Source organism: Lagopus leucura, unplaced genomic scaffold (assembly GCF_019238085.1).
Source record: "Lagopus leucura isolate 7727_CA_CO unplaced genomic scaffold, USGS_WTPT01 Super-Scaffold_797, whole genome shotgun sequence".
Lineage (NCBI taxonomy): Eukaryota > Metazoa > Chordata > Aves > Galliformes > Phasianidae > Lagopus > Lagopus leucura.
Window position 1 is genome coordinate 4,926,991 of NW_024962259.1, and position 14,646 is coordinate 4,941,636.

The 14,646-nt window shown below is 52.9% G+C and overlaps 1 protein-coding gene across 9 annotated transcripts in view; it reads right to left on the bottom strand.

Moving 5' to 3' along the window:
- The window catches only part of CASKIN2 (CASK interacting protein 2), a 31,620-nt gene extending 17,342 nt beyond the window's left edge, over positions 1 to 14,278 (bottom strand). For 2 of the 9 annotated variants that reach the window (XM_042865298.1, XM_042865290.1), the window contains exons 1-2: positions 13,784 to 14,055; positions 11,433 to 12,145 (exon numbers count right to left, since the gene is read on the bottom strand). In XM_042865298.1, coding sequence (XP_042721232.1) covers positions 11,433 to 11,526 — 94 coding nt within the window. In that variant the 5' untranslated portion in view covers positions 11,527 to 12,145; positions 13,784 to 14,055. The other 7 variants (XM_042865291.1, XM_042865292.1, XM_042865294.1 and 4 more) reach the window with 7 other exon arrangements.
- Positions 14,279 to 14,646: the final 368 nt, after the last annotated feature.

The window sequence follows — 14,646 nt, forward strand, 5'->3', positions numbered from 1 at the left end:
TGGCATTAACAATGTGCTTTGGCTCCTGATCAGCTGGTCCAGTAGGAACTCTGAAGGAAGCCAGGGAAAGGACTGTTAGTCCTCCTGCATGCCCAGACAAAGGGGCTGCAGCAACACCTTCAGCTTTTTCAGTAATGTAATGCCAAGTAAATGATAAATTGTAATCTGTAGAGAATGCTGAACTGATCATTGAGGACAGCAAGCATACAAAGGGCTTTAAAGAGATCAGGAAGGCAGCAGGCAAATTCAACTTGGGAAAATTGCAAAGTATAGCATTAGGGGAAAAATAATCTGACAGACACACATTCAATGGGAAGAAAGGGCGGAAGCAGGATGTGGGGACCATGCAAGTAACGTGCTTGTGAATACAAAAGGAGCCAGAGCAAGGAGAACAACCCCAATAATAGCACCAGGCAGCCCTGCATGGGGCAACCCCCTTCTTGGGGTGCCTCCATGTGCCCTGTCCAAGGCTACCACATGCCCATGGCCATGAGCCCCTCAGGCTTGGTGCCAGACATGCGAAGCAAATGCCAGGAAGAGCAGCTGGAGGGCTTGCCCTGCACAGGATTAAGGCAGGTCAGTGAGTCCAGATTTGCTGAGCAACAGTTAATTAGGGAGGGCACGCAGGGACACAGCAACCCACCTACACCTGGCAGGCTTTGACACTCCAAAGGAGCATGTAACTATTTCACAGTTCTAATGACAGCCCCAGATAAAATGTAGAGCAATCAAGAGTGGCCAACAAAAACCCGTGAGTTCAAGGGATTGAAGCAAGGATCCAGACCACCAGCCACAGTAAACCGTGCAACTCCTGGAGATAGCAGGGCCAGACTGAGGCTGGGGTACCAGGCTGATGCTGCCTAAGGTGCTCTGTCCCCATCTATCCCAGTTCAGAACCCACAGAGACTCTGCTGTCCCCTGCACATGGCAGCTGACATTAGGAACTTGCTCTGCCCAGTAGAGCCGGTCCTCAAAGCACGTAGCAGTGGCTGGAAATCGTGTGACTTCCTCACCCTTTAGCCCCAGGGAAATGGCTGTCAGGAGCTGCCAGGGTAGATGGAGCCACTGTCCCCACCCTAGATGTATTCTAATCTGGGCAAGGCATACACAGGATGGGAGGGGAGGAACCAGGAGTTGAAGCCATTCACTCAAGGTCACCCAGAATGGCCGTGGGTTAAGTCACCACTCTGAATAAAGGCTCTGCCCCAACGCTGTAGTGGTCTCAAACTGAATTTTCCCCTTCCACCAGCTCCCACCCCACAGTTAACAAACTGTCTGCAGCTGAGAACTGCAGAACCTCAAACTGCTGTTCCCAGCTCATGGCTATGCGGATGGGGTGTGAAGTCACAAGTGTTTAAAAATACCTTGCAGATGCCTTTTCTAAACTCTGACCTGTGAGCAGGTGCTGCTGTCAGCCAGCCCCACTCATTAACACACGGGCAGCTCTTCTGGAATGCACACCCTTGGCTGGGCAGGGGATGAGGAAGACAGCAGATGCTTTCAGGGGATCAGCTTTCCATCTTCATGAGACAAAGATTTCCTCTTCTGGCAAGGGATGCTGCCTCTCCTCCAGTGTGGCCAAGACCAAAGAAGAGGCTCTCTGCTTCCCACAGCCACCTTAAGCAGCTCCAGCAAAACTTTTTCTTCCCTCCAGGACAGAACTGACACATGGCTCCAGCCTCCACCACACCCAGGGACGTCAGACGAGCAACACTTAGCCCTAGCTCCTGCAAGTGTCACTGCTGCAGCTGGTGATAGCATCTGTGTTGGGACAGAGCAATGGGATCTTATGAAACAGTGGCAGCTCCGCATTCCCACACAGCGAGGGACAACATGGATTGGTAGGGATCACTCTGCAAACCTCATCTCAGACAATGGAAGGGCAAGTCAGGAAAGGCTTGGGTACAGGGGACACTTATCCCTCCTTGCCTGTGTGTGCCATCCCCTCGTGTGAGGTCACAACAGGAAAGAGAAAGGACAAATCTGTCCCTGCTGGCACAGGCAAAGGTTCTCCCAGTCTGGAACGAGCAGCCTGAGAGAAAGACACCTTTTTGCTCTCCTTATCCCTGCCACAGGACAGGTAAAACAATTGCCTCACTGTGTCACAGGGCTGTGGTACCTACAACAAGCTGTAGGTCCCCACATGCCATATGTTTTAGGACAGGCATCTTCCTGCCCCCATGACAGAACGAGAACATACATCAGGGGCATTGCAACCACCCTGCCGTGGGCCTCAGCGGCTGCTGAGTTATTCCAGGCCCCACATTCCTGATCCCCTGTACCACAGCTGCTCAGGGTCCATGGGTTCCTCACATTGCCCAGCCCAGGTTCATGGCCCCATGGCTGTTCCAGAGACTGCTGGCAGATGCTCAGAACCAGCTGGGGACTAGGATAACACAGAGCAGCCCTGTCTCCCACTACATACTGCATAAGGGCTGACCTACAGCAGGATCAAGGATTGTCCCCTCAGTTCCGCCACTCTCCCTTGGTGCTTCCCACACCTCAACACAACTGCACAGTGCTGGGCCACATGCCAAGACCTGCCTGGTCCCTGGACCCCTGCCAGGAACCTGATCTGTTTATTCCTTCCCAGCACACTGGGTATGTGTTAGGAACGGCCCTGGCAAGCCTGAGTTGGTGGCAAAGGCAGGACTTGGGAGCCGAGCACAGAAACTCCACCTGCTGCCTCGCAGCATCCCCCAGAGGGAGTGGGGAGGAGAAAGAGGGAGCGTGAAGGGGAAAAAAGGGTCACACTAGCTCATTTTCACAGGAAAAGGCACCACATAGAACCAGCTTACCCTCTTCACCACAGGGCTTATATACATTCTAGCCAGGAAAACATCCGGGATTGCATTCAGCATGAATTTGGAGACAAAAAGCCCTTAGGATTCACAGCAGGGTGCAGTGGTATGGTGCAGAGCCATAACTTGCAGGGGGCAGAGCTGGAAACCCCCCCACCCACATCAGGGTCACATTCAGTCCAGCACACTGCTAAATATAACCATAGGGACAGATACCATATTGGAGAGCACCACCTCAGGGGAATGCAATAGGTAGCAGGGTTTCTCTCTGGGACTGGGCAAGTTTGGGGATCCCTCAAAGGGGTCCAGAGGCAGCTGAGCTTTGAATGGCCACATTTCCCCAGCCTTGGTTAAGGCAAATGAACCGCACACTCCTTGCACTTTCACAGGAAGATAAAAATGCCATCAGAGCAGCACAGCCCCAGGGATGTTACTACAATCACTCTGCCAAGGTATTGAGCCACGTGCCTGTGCCACAGAGCTAGGCTGCAAATAAGCACAGTGTCACCACACCTCCTCGCTTGGCCAGAGCTCAGTGCTGCTCTGGGACATGGCTTCACTAACAAGGAAACATCTGGGGCAGCTCAGATCGCTGCCAGCTGCAGGGATGTTGCTGACTTCCCAGAACCCCACTGCCTCTTCCACTGCAAGGAGGTATATTTTCCCCTTTTTAAAACTGATAGAATAACTGGGAGCTTATCTGAGGAAGACAGGAGCAGCTCTTCCCATCACACAAGTTCAAACAAAATCAAACCTGTGGTATTTCAGGCCAACCAGTGTACCATGGGCTTGCTCCCAGAGCAATCCCTCTGCCTTATCATGCTGGCTGAGCACCATACACCCCCTCAAAGGCAATCATTAGCCACTGCAAAGGACTCGACACAGAGGCAGGTGAGGCAAGTGGTGCTCATGTGGCCCTACTGCAGCATAGTGTGCCCCAGCCCACGCCATTTGGGGTGGTAGTGGAGAGGCCCTGAAAAGGTGGGAAAAGGTCCAGGGGTTTCCCAGTCCATGCTCTCTCTACAGGTGCTTTACCCAATTCAGCCCTAGCCTGAAAACGCCCTTATCTACACCCATCCTTGTCAAAGGATGAGACCAACACCTGAGCTGGGCTGCTGGAGGGGAGAAGGGAAAGAGAGCAAGGACAGGAGCTGGGGGAGACTTTGAGACCAATGCTCCAAGGGGACAAGAGGCATCTGCAAAATGGAAAGCTCGAGCCACCCCACACTATCCTCACTGCCAGCATACACATGGCCACCTCCTCACAGATCACGAGGTCTGTACTGCAGAGATCCTGCACACAGAGGCAGAAACACCAAGGTGTGTTATGCAACTGCCATCACCAGCAGTGCTCATGGTGAAGTGCAGTATTACGAAATCCCAGGAGATTTCACAGCTCATGGCACAGCTGCCAGTGGGGTTGGCTCACGCTGACTGCTCCTGAGCACAGCAAGGGGAACACGTGCTGTCTTCCCACATTTGGCTGGGACCTTGTGGAGAAGCTGCGCCAGCACTGGCAGGGGTTTGCAGAAGCACACCCAAACATGTTGCACCAGGTTTGGGAAGCTGCAGGAGCCGTGTATCTGCCATGCTTGCAGGTTTGCCCTGCTCCCTTATCTTGCCATTGAAGCAGTACTGATCTGCTGCTCCAGCTTCTCTCACTTACAGACTGCAAACAGCTTGTAGTGACTGTGCATCCACCCTGCACACAGAGTGCTGCAGCCCTGGGCATTTCACAGCAGTGAGGGATGGGTGAGGACATCCGGCCCCTCCCCAGCAGGGTAAAGATCACTTCAGCAGAGCCATTTCCAAGCAGGTTGGGCATCTCCAGACAGGTCTGTGACTCATCGGGACACCTTGGCAAATCCTGGCAATGTTGCAGCCAAAGGTTCAGGCAGATCCTAGCCTCTACAGCCAGGGTGTGATTTTGGGGGAACTTGAGGCACAGTGTGGGGGAAACAGCAAGTTTGCAGCTCCCACCCTTCAGCTCCCCACCCCCTGACTGCTGCAGGAGCCAGAAAAGGTGGTTTACTGTTATTTAGTTTCTGCCCTTTCATACTTCTTCACCAAAGTTGCATTTTGCCAGTGGCAGCCCTGAGACTGGCGTAGGGCCAGCCAAAGCGCTTTTAAAAACAAAGCAGGGCGCGTGCATGCACACACACACACACACAGCACTAAGCACCTCTTTAACTCTTCCTGGCCTTCCCCAGTTGCTACCGTGCACTCTCAGGCAGCTGGAAACCATCTTCCTCAAGAGATGCTGTCAATTGCTGCTGGAATTCAGTAGCTCTCCTTGTCCTGGAGAAAAGATCTAACCCTCAGCCCAGGAAAGTTGACAGGAGGTGAGCATGGTTCTGTCTTCAGGGACAGTCTTGCCCTTGCTCCAAAGGTGCCAATGCCTATGGTGCAGAATACACTTTGAGTGGCTTTTCTAGGTTGCAGACTCAAATCTTCAGCCTCACAAGGAGAATGTCAGAGCTTTTAATACAGAATCAGCTTCCCTCTGGGTGGCAGAAAGCCAGCAGCCCAGGTACATGCGAGGCAATGTCCAAGCACGTGACAGAGGATGAGGTGTGTATGAGAGGTGGCTCCCAACATGTGCCAGCCATGTGCAGTGCTTGGGCATTGCCAAGTCCTGTCCCCTCTGCTCTGGGCTGGCAAATAAGAGCAGTCCCAGAACAGCCTGCTCCCTTTCAGTGCTATGAGCAGACTGGGGAGGCTCAAATGCTCCTGAGTTAGAAGATGACAATGCACAGTTTGTTGCTACTCAGATCAACTCTATCCACCATGTGCCACTTCCTTGCAGGGACCCCTCTACCCCACAACATATCACAGAATCACAGAATGGCCAGGGTTGGAAGGGACATCAAGGATCATGAACCTCCAACTCCCCTGCCACATGCAGGGCCATCAACCTCCACGTTTAATGCTAAACCAGGCTGCCCAGGGCCCCATCCAACCTGGCCTTGAACACCTCCAAGGACGGGGCATCCACAACCTCTCTGAGCAGCCTGTTCCAGTACCTCACAACTCTCTGGGTAAAGAATTTCCTCCTGATGTCCGACCTAAATCTCTCCTCCCTCAACTTAAAACCATTTCCCCTCATCCTACACATATCAACCCTTTCAAAGAGTTGATTCCCCTCCCCTCTGTAGGCTCCCTTTAGGTATTGAAAGGCTGCGATGAGGTCACCCCACAGCCTTCTTTACTCCAGGCTGAACAAGCCCAGCTCCCTCAGCCTGCCCTCATAGGGGAGGTGCTCCAGTCCGCTGATCATCCTAGTGGCCCTCCTCTGGACCCTCTCCAATAGCTCCCTGTCTTTCTTGTACTGTGACATGTCCCAGTCTGGCAAACAGAAGATAGGACACGAGTGCCAGCAACATCCTTGCTGCATCTCTTATCCTGCCCTAGGGAGCACTGTCTATATTACAGCCTGCACTCCTCCAGCAGCCAAGCACACATTGTCCTGGGCTGCTAAGAGCATCCCTGACTGCCTGTTTTTAAGTTATTAACATCCAAATCATGCCACACTTCTGAGCCAAGCAACTGAAACAGCCTCTGCAGCTCTTGTAAGATGGAAGCAGAGCCCCAAGTCCAGGGCTGAGTCACCACAAGATGCCAGAGTGGCAGAAATCCCTCTCCTGCTCTGAACCTCAGCTTCCTGCATGCTGTGCCTGGGATTGCTCTGAACCTGCTTCCGATTCCCATAAGAGATGGGCCAGTCCTCAGGCTGCACAAAGCTGGAGGCAAGCAATGCCCCAGAGCAGCTCCCTGCACATCCCTTAAGATATCCTTATGGATATTCTCCACACTTAATACCTTTTTTCTTCTTTCTACTATTTCACTCATGAAAGAAGAAAAACAGCAATAAGTGGCACAGGCTGCAGCAAGGCACTGAAGACTGCAAAAGCACTTTCAAAGGATGAGGACAAAAAAACAGACCCAGAATGAGGGTGATATGGACCTGTGAATATGGGCTGCAAAGAGAGACAGAATGATGGGGCTATGTCCACCAGGCTGGATGCTGAATCTTCTGTCTGCCATCCACCTCTGCACTACCGTTTGCTGATGGTTTATCTCCTGTGCTTGGCACAGAGATGCTTTCCTGGACTCTGGGCCCCATGCAGGGCCAGCAGTGGACCCTTTCCAAAGACAACAACTGTGAGAGGCTGGCTTTGAAAAGTGATCGCATGCTCACTACTTTTGCTGCTGCTGCCCATGTAGTGCTCTTTCTTCCCCATGAGAGAAAAGAAATAGAAAGTGCTAAAACCCACAACTAAGCTGGGACAGACAAGGTATGTGATAGTGAGGGAAAAGAAGATGAGGAAAAAAAACAAAAAAACACAGAGCACAGAGCAGGCTGGCACATGACTGCTGGAGGAGACCCCCCAAGAGAGACCAGAGGCAGTGGGATGGGGAAAGGAGCCCTCCTGTGCTGTACACTGCAGTCTCGCCACAATCCCCGAAGCAGGAAGGCAGCCATGCTTGCAGGAGCCTTTGAAGCCTCCTTCTCTTCCTTCCACCCACTGTGGGCTGGCTGGAAGCACGTTTCAGCAGGCTGCAGGCAGTGAGCTTCCCAGTGCAGGGCCACTGCCAGCCAGGCTCTCCAGGGCACAGCGCCTCTCCTCACTCTGGGCTGGCTCTCAATGGGATGAAGAGCTTTTCCTGGTTCAGCAGAGCTCTATGGCATCATTCACAGTGGCCCTGGAGCACACTGCAAGCTTTCCAAGCCTGCATCCAACTGGTCCAGCCTGTCAGATCTACAGCACACATGAATAGGAAGAAAGGACCATGCCAAGGATGCTTAGGAACTTATCCTGGAAACCTAGGCTTTGAGAAACACAATGAGGGCTGCATGCTGGCTTGATGGCTGAGCTGGATCCAGCAAGCTGTGATGTTCAGTACAGAATCACAACAGGAAAGTTGCCCAACTGTCCTTTTGCCATCACCAGTTGGATATGACAGAGTCTGAAATGATAACGATGCTGCCCAAGGCAGGCTCCTGCTCTTCCCCACAGATGGGCTACCAAAGCTCCTCCCAGAGCAGCCACAAACAGGACAGTCCTCCCTGCAGGACACCATGATGGGGATAGTGAGCTGGGCTCATCAGCTGGTGCAAAGGCATATCCACATCACCACAAAGTAACTCCTGGATTGGCAAAAGCAGTGACTTTTTCCCCTGCACACAACCATGGGAACTGCTGCCATTGAGACAAGGAGAAAGTCCTGCTGGACTCAGAGGGAGGGCAGGTGTTTTGGTGAGAATGGGAACACCAAGCATCAGTAGCAAAGGCTAACAAATAGCAGGAGAAATATTAACCCTCACGCTTTGGAGCTTAAGCTGATACAGCTACTAGAGATTAGCAGGAAATTTAAGGGGGAGGGAGCAAATTATCCCACATCTGCCTGTTGCAGACTTGCAGCCAGCAGAGCCCATTCAGCATCACCCCTCTCCTCAGCCAGATAAGTGACAGCAGCATCCAAGGACTGGAACTAGGAAAAAAAAACAACAAAAAAAACCGCTGTGTCCCATGCTGCCATCAGTAAGAAGCACCAAGCTACACTAGGGGATAAAGCCAAGGCTTCCCATTAGGAGCTTTACTTGCATTTAACAGCTTGTTAGGTCACAGCCCAGATGGATCCAAATCCCAGGCACCCATGCCCTGCTCTTGATATATCTGAGGTCTGGGAGTTTCAAAAGCCTCAGTGCCACTGCTGAAAAGGGGTCAGCAGCAGGCTGAGGACAACCAGCCCTTCCACAGCACTGGGTGAAAGCCCAGCAAGAAGGCCCTCTATCCTTGAGTTTAGCACGAGTTTGCTCAGCTGTTGCACTTTCTTTGCACTTCATGCACATTTAAACAAAAAGCTTCACCACTCCCTTAAGAAAGGCAAACAGTGAGTCCAGCTCCTGTTCTCTTCCACAGCACCTCCAGTCCTAGGCTACCTCCAAGGCATTAAGGCTCACTCCTCGGACAAGTCTCCCCACCACCCCACCAGCAGCTGTCCCCACTGCCTTCACCCCGCCATGGCTGCAATGAGCTGGGATGGGGTCTGCAGGTCCCCTTTGCCCCTTCCTAGGGACTTCTACCACCCTGCACAGCCTCCCTGGTTCTGTTGCATTGTTAGTGAGCACAGCCAGGCAGGAATGTGATTGATCGCCAGGGAGAAAGGCCAAAGCCGTGACGGGTCATTTAACAATTTCAATTAAACTCTGCAGTGCTGAGACGGGGAGGGGAGGGGAGAAAGAAATTAAAAAGAGGGATGTTTCTACTGCTGCTCAGGGGAAATTCAACAAAGCACAGCCAGGGCAGTGGGAGCAGACTCTCTCCTTCCAGCTATGAGTGACTATGGCATCATCCCCATGGCCCCTTCCTGCAGGCAGGATATCTGCCCATGCTGACTCTAATCCTCCCAACCCAAACTTTCTCTCTGCCCCTCCCTCCTCCACACCCCCAGCAGCCTTACAATAATAGGTGCTGTGACCCACTTGCACAGCGGCGCTTGCTTGGGGATGAGGGCTGCACACGGTGAATATTAAACAATGTGTCCCTGAAGTTCCCGCTGCCGGGACTGGCACTTGATTCTTGCTTATGTGCGGTGACTTTTTTAGGCACAGGAAGTCCCGGAGGGCTAATCACAGTGACGGCACTCTGAATCCATTAAGACAGCAGAAGGACTCTTAGAGGGATTTAAAAAAAAAAAAAAATCAGCATCTCGGTCTGTCATATGGAAAAGGCACTTTAACGAGCAACAAACGCTCCACTCACATGGCATGGGCAGAAGGAGGCAGAGGGAAGCATAAGGGATTGGCAGCGGCTGCCCCCCATGCAGTGGCTCAGGGCTTGCAGACAGTGCCTTGCCATGGCCTGGGCTTTTTGCTCCCCCACCTTATAAAGGAGTAACATGAACATAAGCATAGCGAAGGACCTGCTGACACTGCTTCAATGGGGGATTTCAATGCACTCAATTCACGTGGGTGTCCCATGGCTGGAGGGAGGGAAGACGTCAGAGAAAACACAGACAGGCTTTAACAGGGAGAGAGGTATTGGAGGTCCACCCCTGGCACACAGGCAAGGAAAGCTGTGGGGGCCCCATGCCTGCCCACATTATGCTGCCTGGCCACAGGACACCAGCTTGGGGACCCAGGTTGCATCTGCTGACATTATTTACTGCCTTGGAGCGGCTTTCAGGCCTTCTGCACGAGCAAGTCCATCTTGCTCCAGCCCTAAGATCTGCCCTACACAGGCTGCAGCCCCAAATAGGTACAGATCCTGAGCACTGAGCAGAGGCAAAGGCACCTGATCCTGTCACCCAAAGGGGCACCCAGCCTCCTCTGTGATAAAAGCAGGCTCAGGGCTGGCTCCAGTGGGAAACAGCAGCCCACATAGATTTATAAAGCTTTGGCACTAGCCAAAGCCTTCTAGGAGCCAATCCTGGGGATTTTATCCCCATCTCACATCTAAAATCCTCAGCCTAATTCATGTTTCTCAGCACCAGCCTCTCTGCTCTGAGCTGCACCGATTAAGAATGAGAGCTTTTACTCCTGGCTGCTTCTCCCCACTCCCTCCAGTTTTTCCCTCAAGTTTTCCTGCAGAGACCCCTGAGACCCTCCCACAAGGCACAGCCTGGATGACAGCCATAGCCAGACGGGCTCTTTGGGAGATTATATGAACACTTTGCTGTAGGGAGCTAATTCTAGATCTGTTTTGCCCATTCTAACTTCCCAGTCAGTCATCCCTGCAGGCTGTAAGCATGGGACAGGGGATTCTCTGGCCAATCCTTGTGCAGAGTGGCTCCCACATCCCACACAGGAGCTGTGCAGCTCCCCCTGCTCACACCCCGCAGACAAGCACCCTTTTGTTTACTTTTTCCAGTTTGCTTCTCTCTGCAACTTGCAAGCAGTGACCGGAGTACCTGCTCATGAAGCTCAGCCTTCTGCAAGTTCTGTAGCACTAGGTCTGCTCTTCCACCTTTTACACCCTCTGTTTCCAGTGTGAGTTGTCAGGTACTTTCAAGACACCAGGGCCCCCATGACCTTCACAACACCGATGGGAGGTGGGCCATTGGCCCATCAAACACCTAATATTGGTCAAGCTTGCCATTTGCTTTGAGCCTGCTTGCAGCTGGCCTTTCCAAGCATACATGAAAGAAATCAGGACTGCTTAAGGGTTAAACATTACCAGACTGAAATTCAAGGTTTTACAATTGGTTCCAGTCGACTGGCTTGGATGATAATTTTTCACAAGATAAATACAAAGTAAGTGGCAATTGCTAAAGACCTTTTGTACCACATCCCCCCAAGCAGCTTCATGGTCTCCCCTGCTATTTGTTTCCCTTTGCCCTTCCCTGCTCAGTGCCCACACTTCAGGGCCCCTGGCCCTGAGCCCAAAGGGAACCCGAGCTCTGCTGGGAGGATCGTTTACAGCTCAGTCATTCATCAACACAGGCTGCATTCACGCCTCTAACCACAGCATAACTCTCCCATGGGGGTTCAAAGTCTGCACTACCACCCCAGCTCAGATGTTCAGAATGAGCCCTGCACAGAACCTGTGGACACAGCTTGTGGCTTGGGACATGCAGTGATGCCCAGAGGAAGGAAGGATCCCAGCAGCCCTGCACCCAGATACTCACTGGTCTTGGATGCTTTGATCTTGGCCACCAGCTTCTGCACACCAGGTATGTCCCCATTCTTCACAGCCTGGATCAGTTCCTGCTCTCGCCCCATTGCAGACAGGTGGGAGGAGCGGCACAGAAGGAAGAAGCCTTCAGATCCCACTAGTTTATAAAGCCATCGAAATAAGTTTGTAAATCCTCAAAATATGCCTGAATAGGAGGTGAAATCCAGCAAGAATGCCTTAAAATCCCACGGGACATAAAAAAAAGGATGAAGTCTCCCTTTCAGCAGCGGAAGTCCCTTTCTTCATTGGGAGCAGCAGGACCCAGATGGGGTTAGGCTGAAGAACATGCCATCAGTCAAAATGAGGAGAGTTCAGTGCTGCAGGACCAGTTACTGGCCGCCACAGAATGCTACAAGACCAAACGAGGCAGCTCAGGGCAGGACAGCCAGCGGGGCCAGCGTCAGGATATTGCCAAACCTGCACTGGACTCTGCAGCCAGAGGTGCCTTGCTTGGCTATCCTTGCCAGGCTCTGCCACGCTGATGAGTCCCTAATCCTTCCCAAAGGGATTACAGGCTTGTTGCCATCTGGAAGTTATAGATCCTTCCTCTCTGGTGCTCATTAGCGCTTTTGTTTCAGCATTCCTCTTGGAAACTGTGCTGCAGCCACAATGGGGAACCCCGCACACAGATGAGCCCTGTTTCAGGCTGGCACAGCAGCCCAGGACCTGAGGAAGGGAAGAGAAGAGTCAGCCTTCAAAGAACATTTACCTCCTGGCTGGCACCATCATGATAGCTTTTGTATCCATGTCGAAGAACAAATACTTTGACTATATTTAGTCCTGGTGGGACTTGGCTCATCCTTGTGATAAAAAGAGGGAAGGACCTGTGGAGGAAGCCTTCTGTAGGGGAGCTGTGGATGGATGAGCGGTGCTGCCACTGCTCCTTCCCTGTTCTCACAGCCCATGGGGCTGTGCATGCTGTGCACTCTACACTGACCACAAATGGGGTCCAGGTCACTGCAACTTCTCCCTCTCCCCTCTGCCACTGGTAGCATCCAAGTGATGGAGCTGAGGTGGTTTTGCCAAAGTCTTCCAGGGGCCCTGAGACTGGCTGAACCTGCCTGGTACCTTTCCCATCTGGTACAGGGACAAACCCTGGCCTTTCAAGCTACCATGAAAGCTCAGTGCTCTGGGATTCAAGACACTCTGTATCCAATACATGAACGCTACTGGGCCCAAGTGAGCGCTGAGTGCAAACCATAGCACAACCTTGCTTCAGGGAACATGATGAAACCCCCATCCTAGCTGTACAGGGCACCCTGGAAAGGGCCCAGGCTTCTCCAGCCATTCACATCTCCCAGCCAACACTCTGCCCTGTACCTGGGTTGTCCAAACAGGGCAGTGAGAAACTCTATGCTGGTTCTAGACCATGTATCCAGCAGGCTGCTCTGAAGCCCCAGGGACAAGCATGAAATCAGGAGGGCAGGCAGCATGCATTGTTCCCGCTGCTGGTCTGTCACACATCGCCCCACCACTCCAACCCAGGTTGGATGAGAACCAGTTTCAGTATCCCCCAGCCGCTGCCCAAGTCTGTTGTCTCCCTTTCCAAAGCACTCACCCCCAGCCATTTAAATAACGATGGGTGCTTCTACTTCTGAGCAATCGAGGTCACCATTTTGAGGGCAGAACACACAGGAGAAAGAGCAACAGTGGGAGAAGTCTGCCTGGTTCATGGGCAAAAGCAGAAGGGGCGTCCCAGTCCCTCATGGGACCCCACATCAAGTATAGTGTTGCTCACCCCACCCACTTGCAATACTGGGAGCTGCAGCTGCCTGCAAGCACAGATTCCCAGCACCAGGCTCCCCTTGCTCCAGCCCTTCCTTACACACAGCTGCAGAGACAATGCTCCCATGTAGGTGTAGCTCCTGGGACAAGACAATGCCCATGTTCCCATACCAGACTGAGGATTTACCCCTCTGCTGTCATTCCCCGAGTCTCTAGGTTTGCTGACTGATGACCCCTCAGTACAAGGCTGCCTGGGAGTTAAGTGCCTGATGCCAAAGCCCATGCACACACAAATCAGATAGCACGTCTCCGTACCACAGAGCACCCGCACCAGCTTACCTACTGTACAACAAAGTTTCAGCTACTGGAGTCATAACACCTTGACACAAACAAATTGCCTTCCAAGGCCTCCTGCAACCCTCTGTCTTCAAAACTACTTATTTTATTTCACTCAGAGATCTGCATCCAACTCCACACCCCTCTGCAAGCACAAGATACAAATACAGGACCGTTGAGGATATTTACACATTCATTATCTGTGCAGCTTCACCTAGAAAACTGCCTCACACTGCTGCCTACCTCTCCTGGAGCACACAAGACTCAACAAACAACTCTGAAGTATCAAGAGCTCCGAATACCGATCTCCACCTATTCAGCCTCCCAAGAAAAGAGCAGCAACAAAGGCAAGACTCGAGGAAGGCACAAAGCTGGAAAAGCAAAACATCCCTCTCACAGGAGCAAAGCGAAGCTTCAGCCCACAAATCCATCCGGAGATCTGAAGTATCTGAAACAGTCCTACAGCCGCAGGAAAAAAAAAGAGAGAAGGAAAACAACCATCAAACAATTTACGTAAGTAAGGAAGGAAAGATGCTAATGAGGAATCGGCAAAGGAACTCGGTCTGGAGGGGCGGGGGAGAACCTCACCTACCTCGGGAAACCCCGCAGGGTCCCGCTCCGCCTCCCACCACAGCGCTGCAATCCGGCGGTACTCCGAGGGAGCTCCGCTCCACTTCGGGCGAACCGCCCCGAGTTCTGGGCACTCCGCGTCCCGAGCGAGGCAGCTCCGCGGACGCAACTCACCCGGGGGCGCTCGCAGCCCGCCGAGACGCACAGCCTGGACTGGACTGGACTGGACGGGCCGGGCCGGGCCGGGTCAAACCAAAAAAAAAAAAACACGCCGGCGGCCCCGAGCAACCGCTCCTCCGCTCGCACGGCACTCAGCCGGGTCCTGTTCGGGCTGACCCCGTCCCCGCAGGAAATCCCTCCCCGGGCCGGTCTGATTGGAAAAAACCGGCGGGATGTGCGGGCTGGGCAGGGCCAGGCTGGCTGTCACTCACTGTGATGCGCCGCCAGATTTGGGCAGGGGAAGGGCCGGGAGCTCGGTTCCTGGGTCCCGCTCCGCGCTCCCAGCTCCGGCTCTGCTAGTTAGGCTGCCGAGAAGG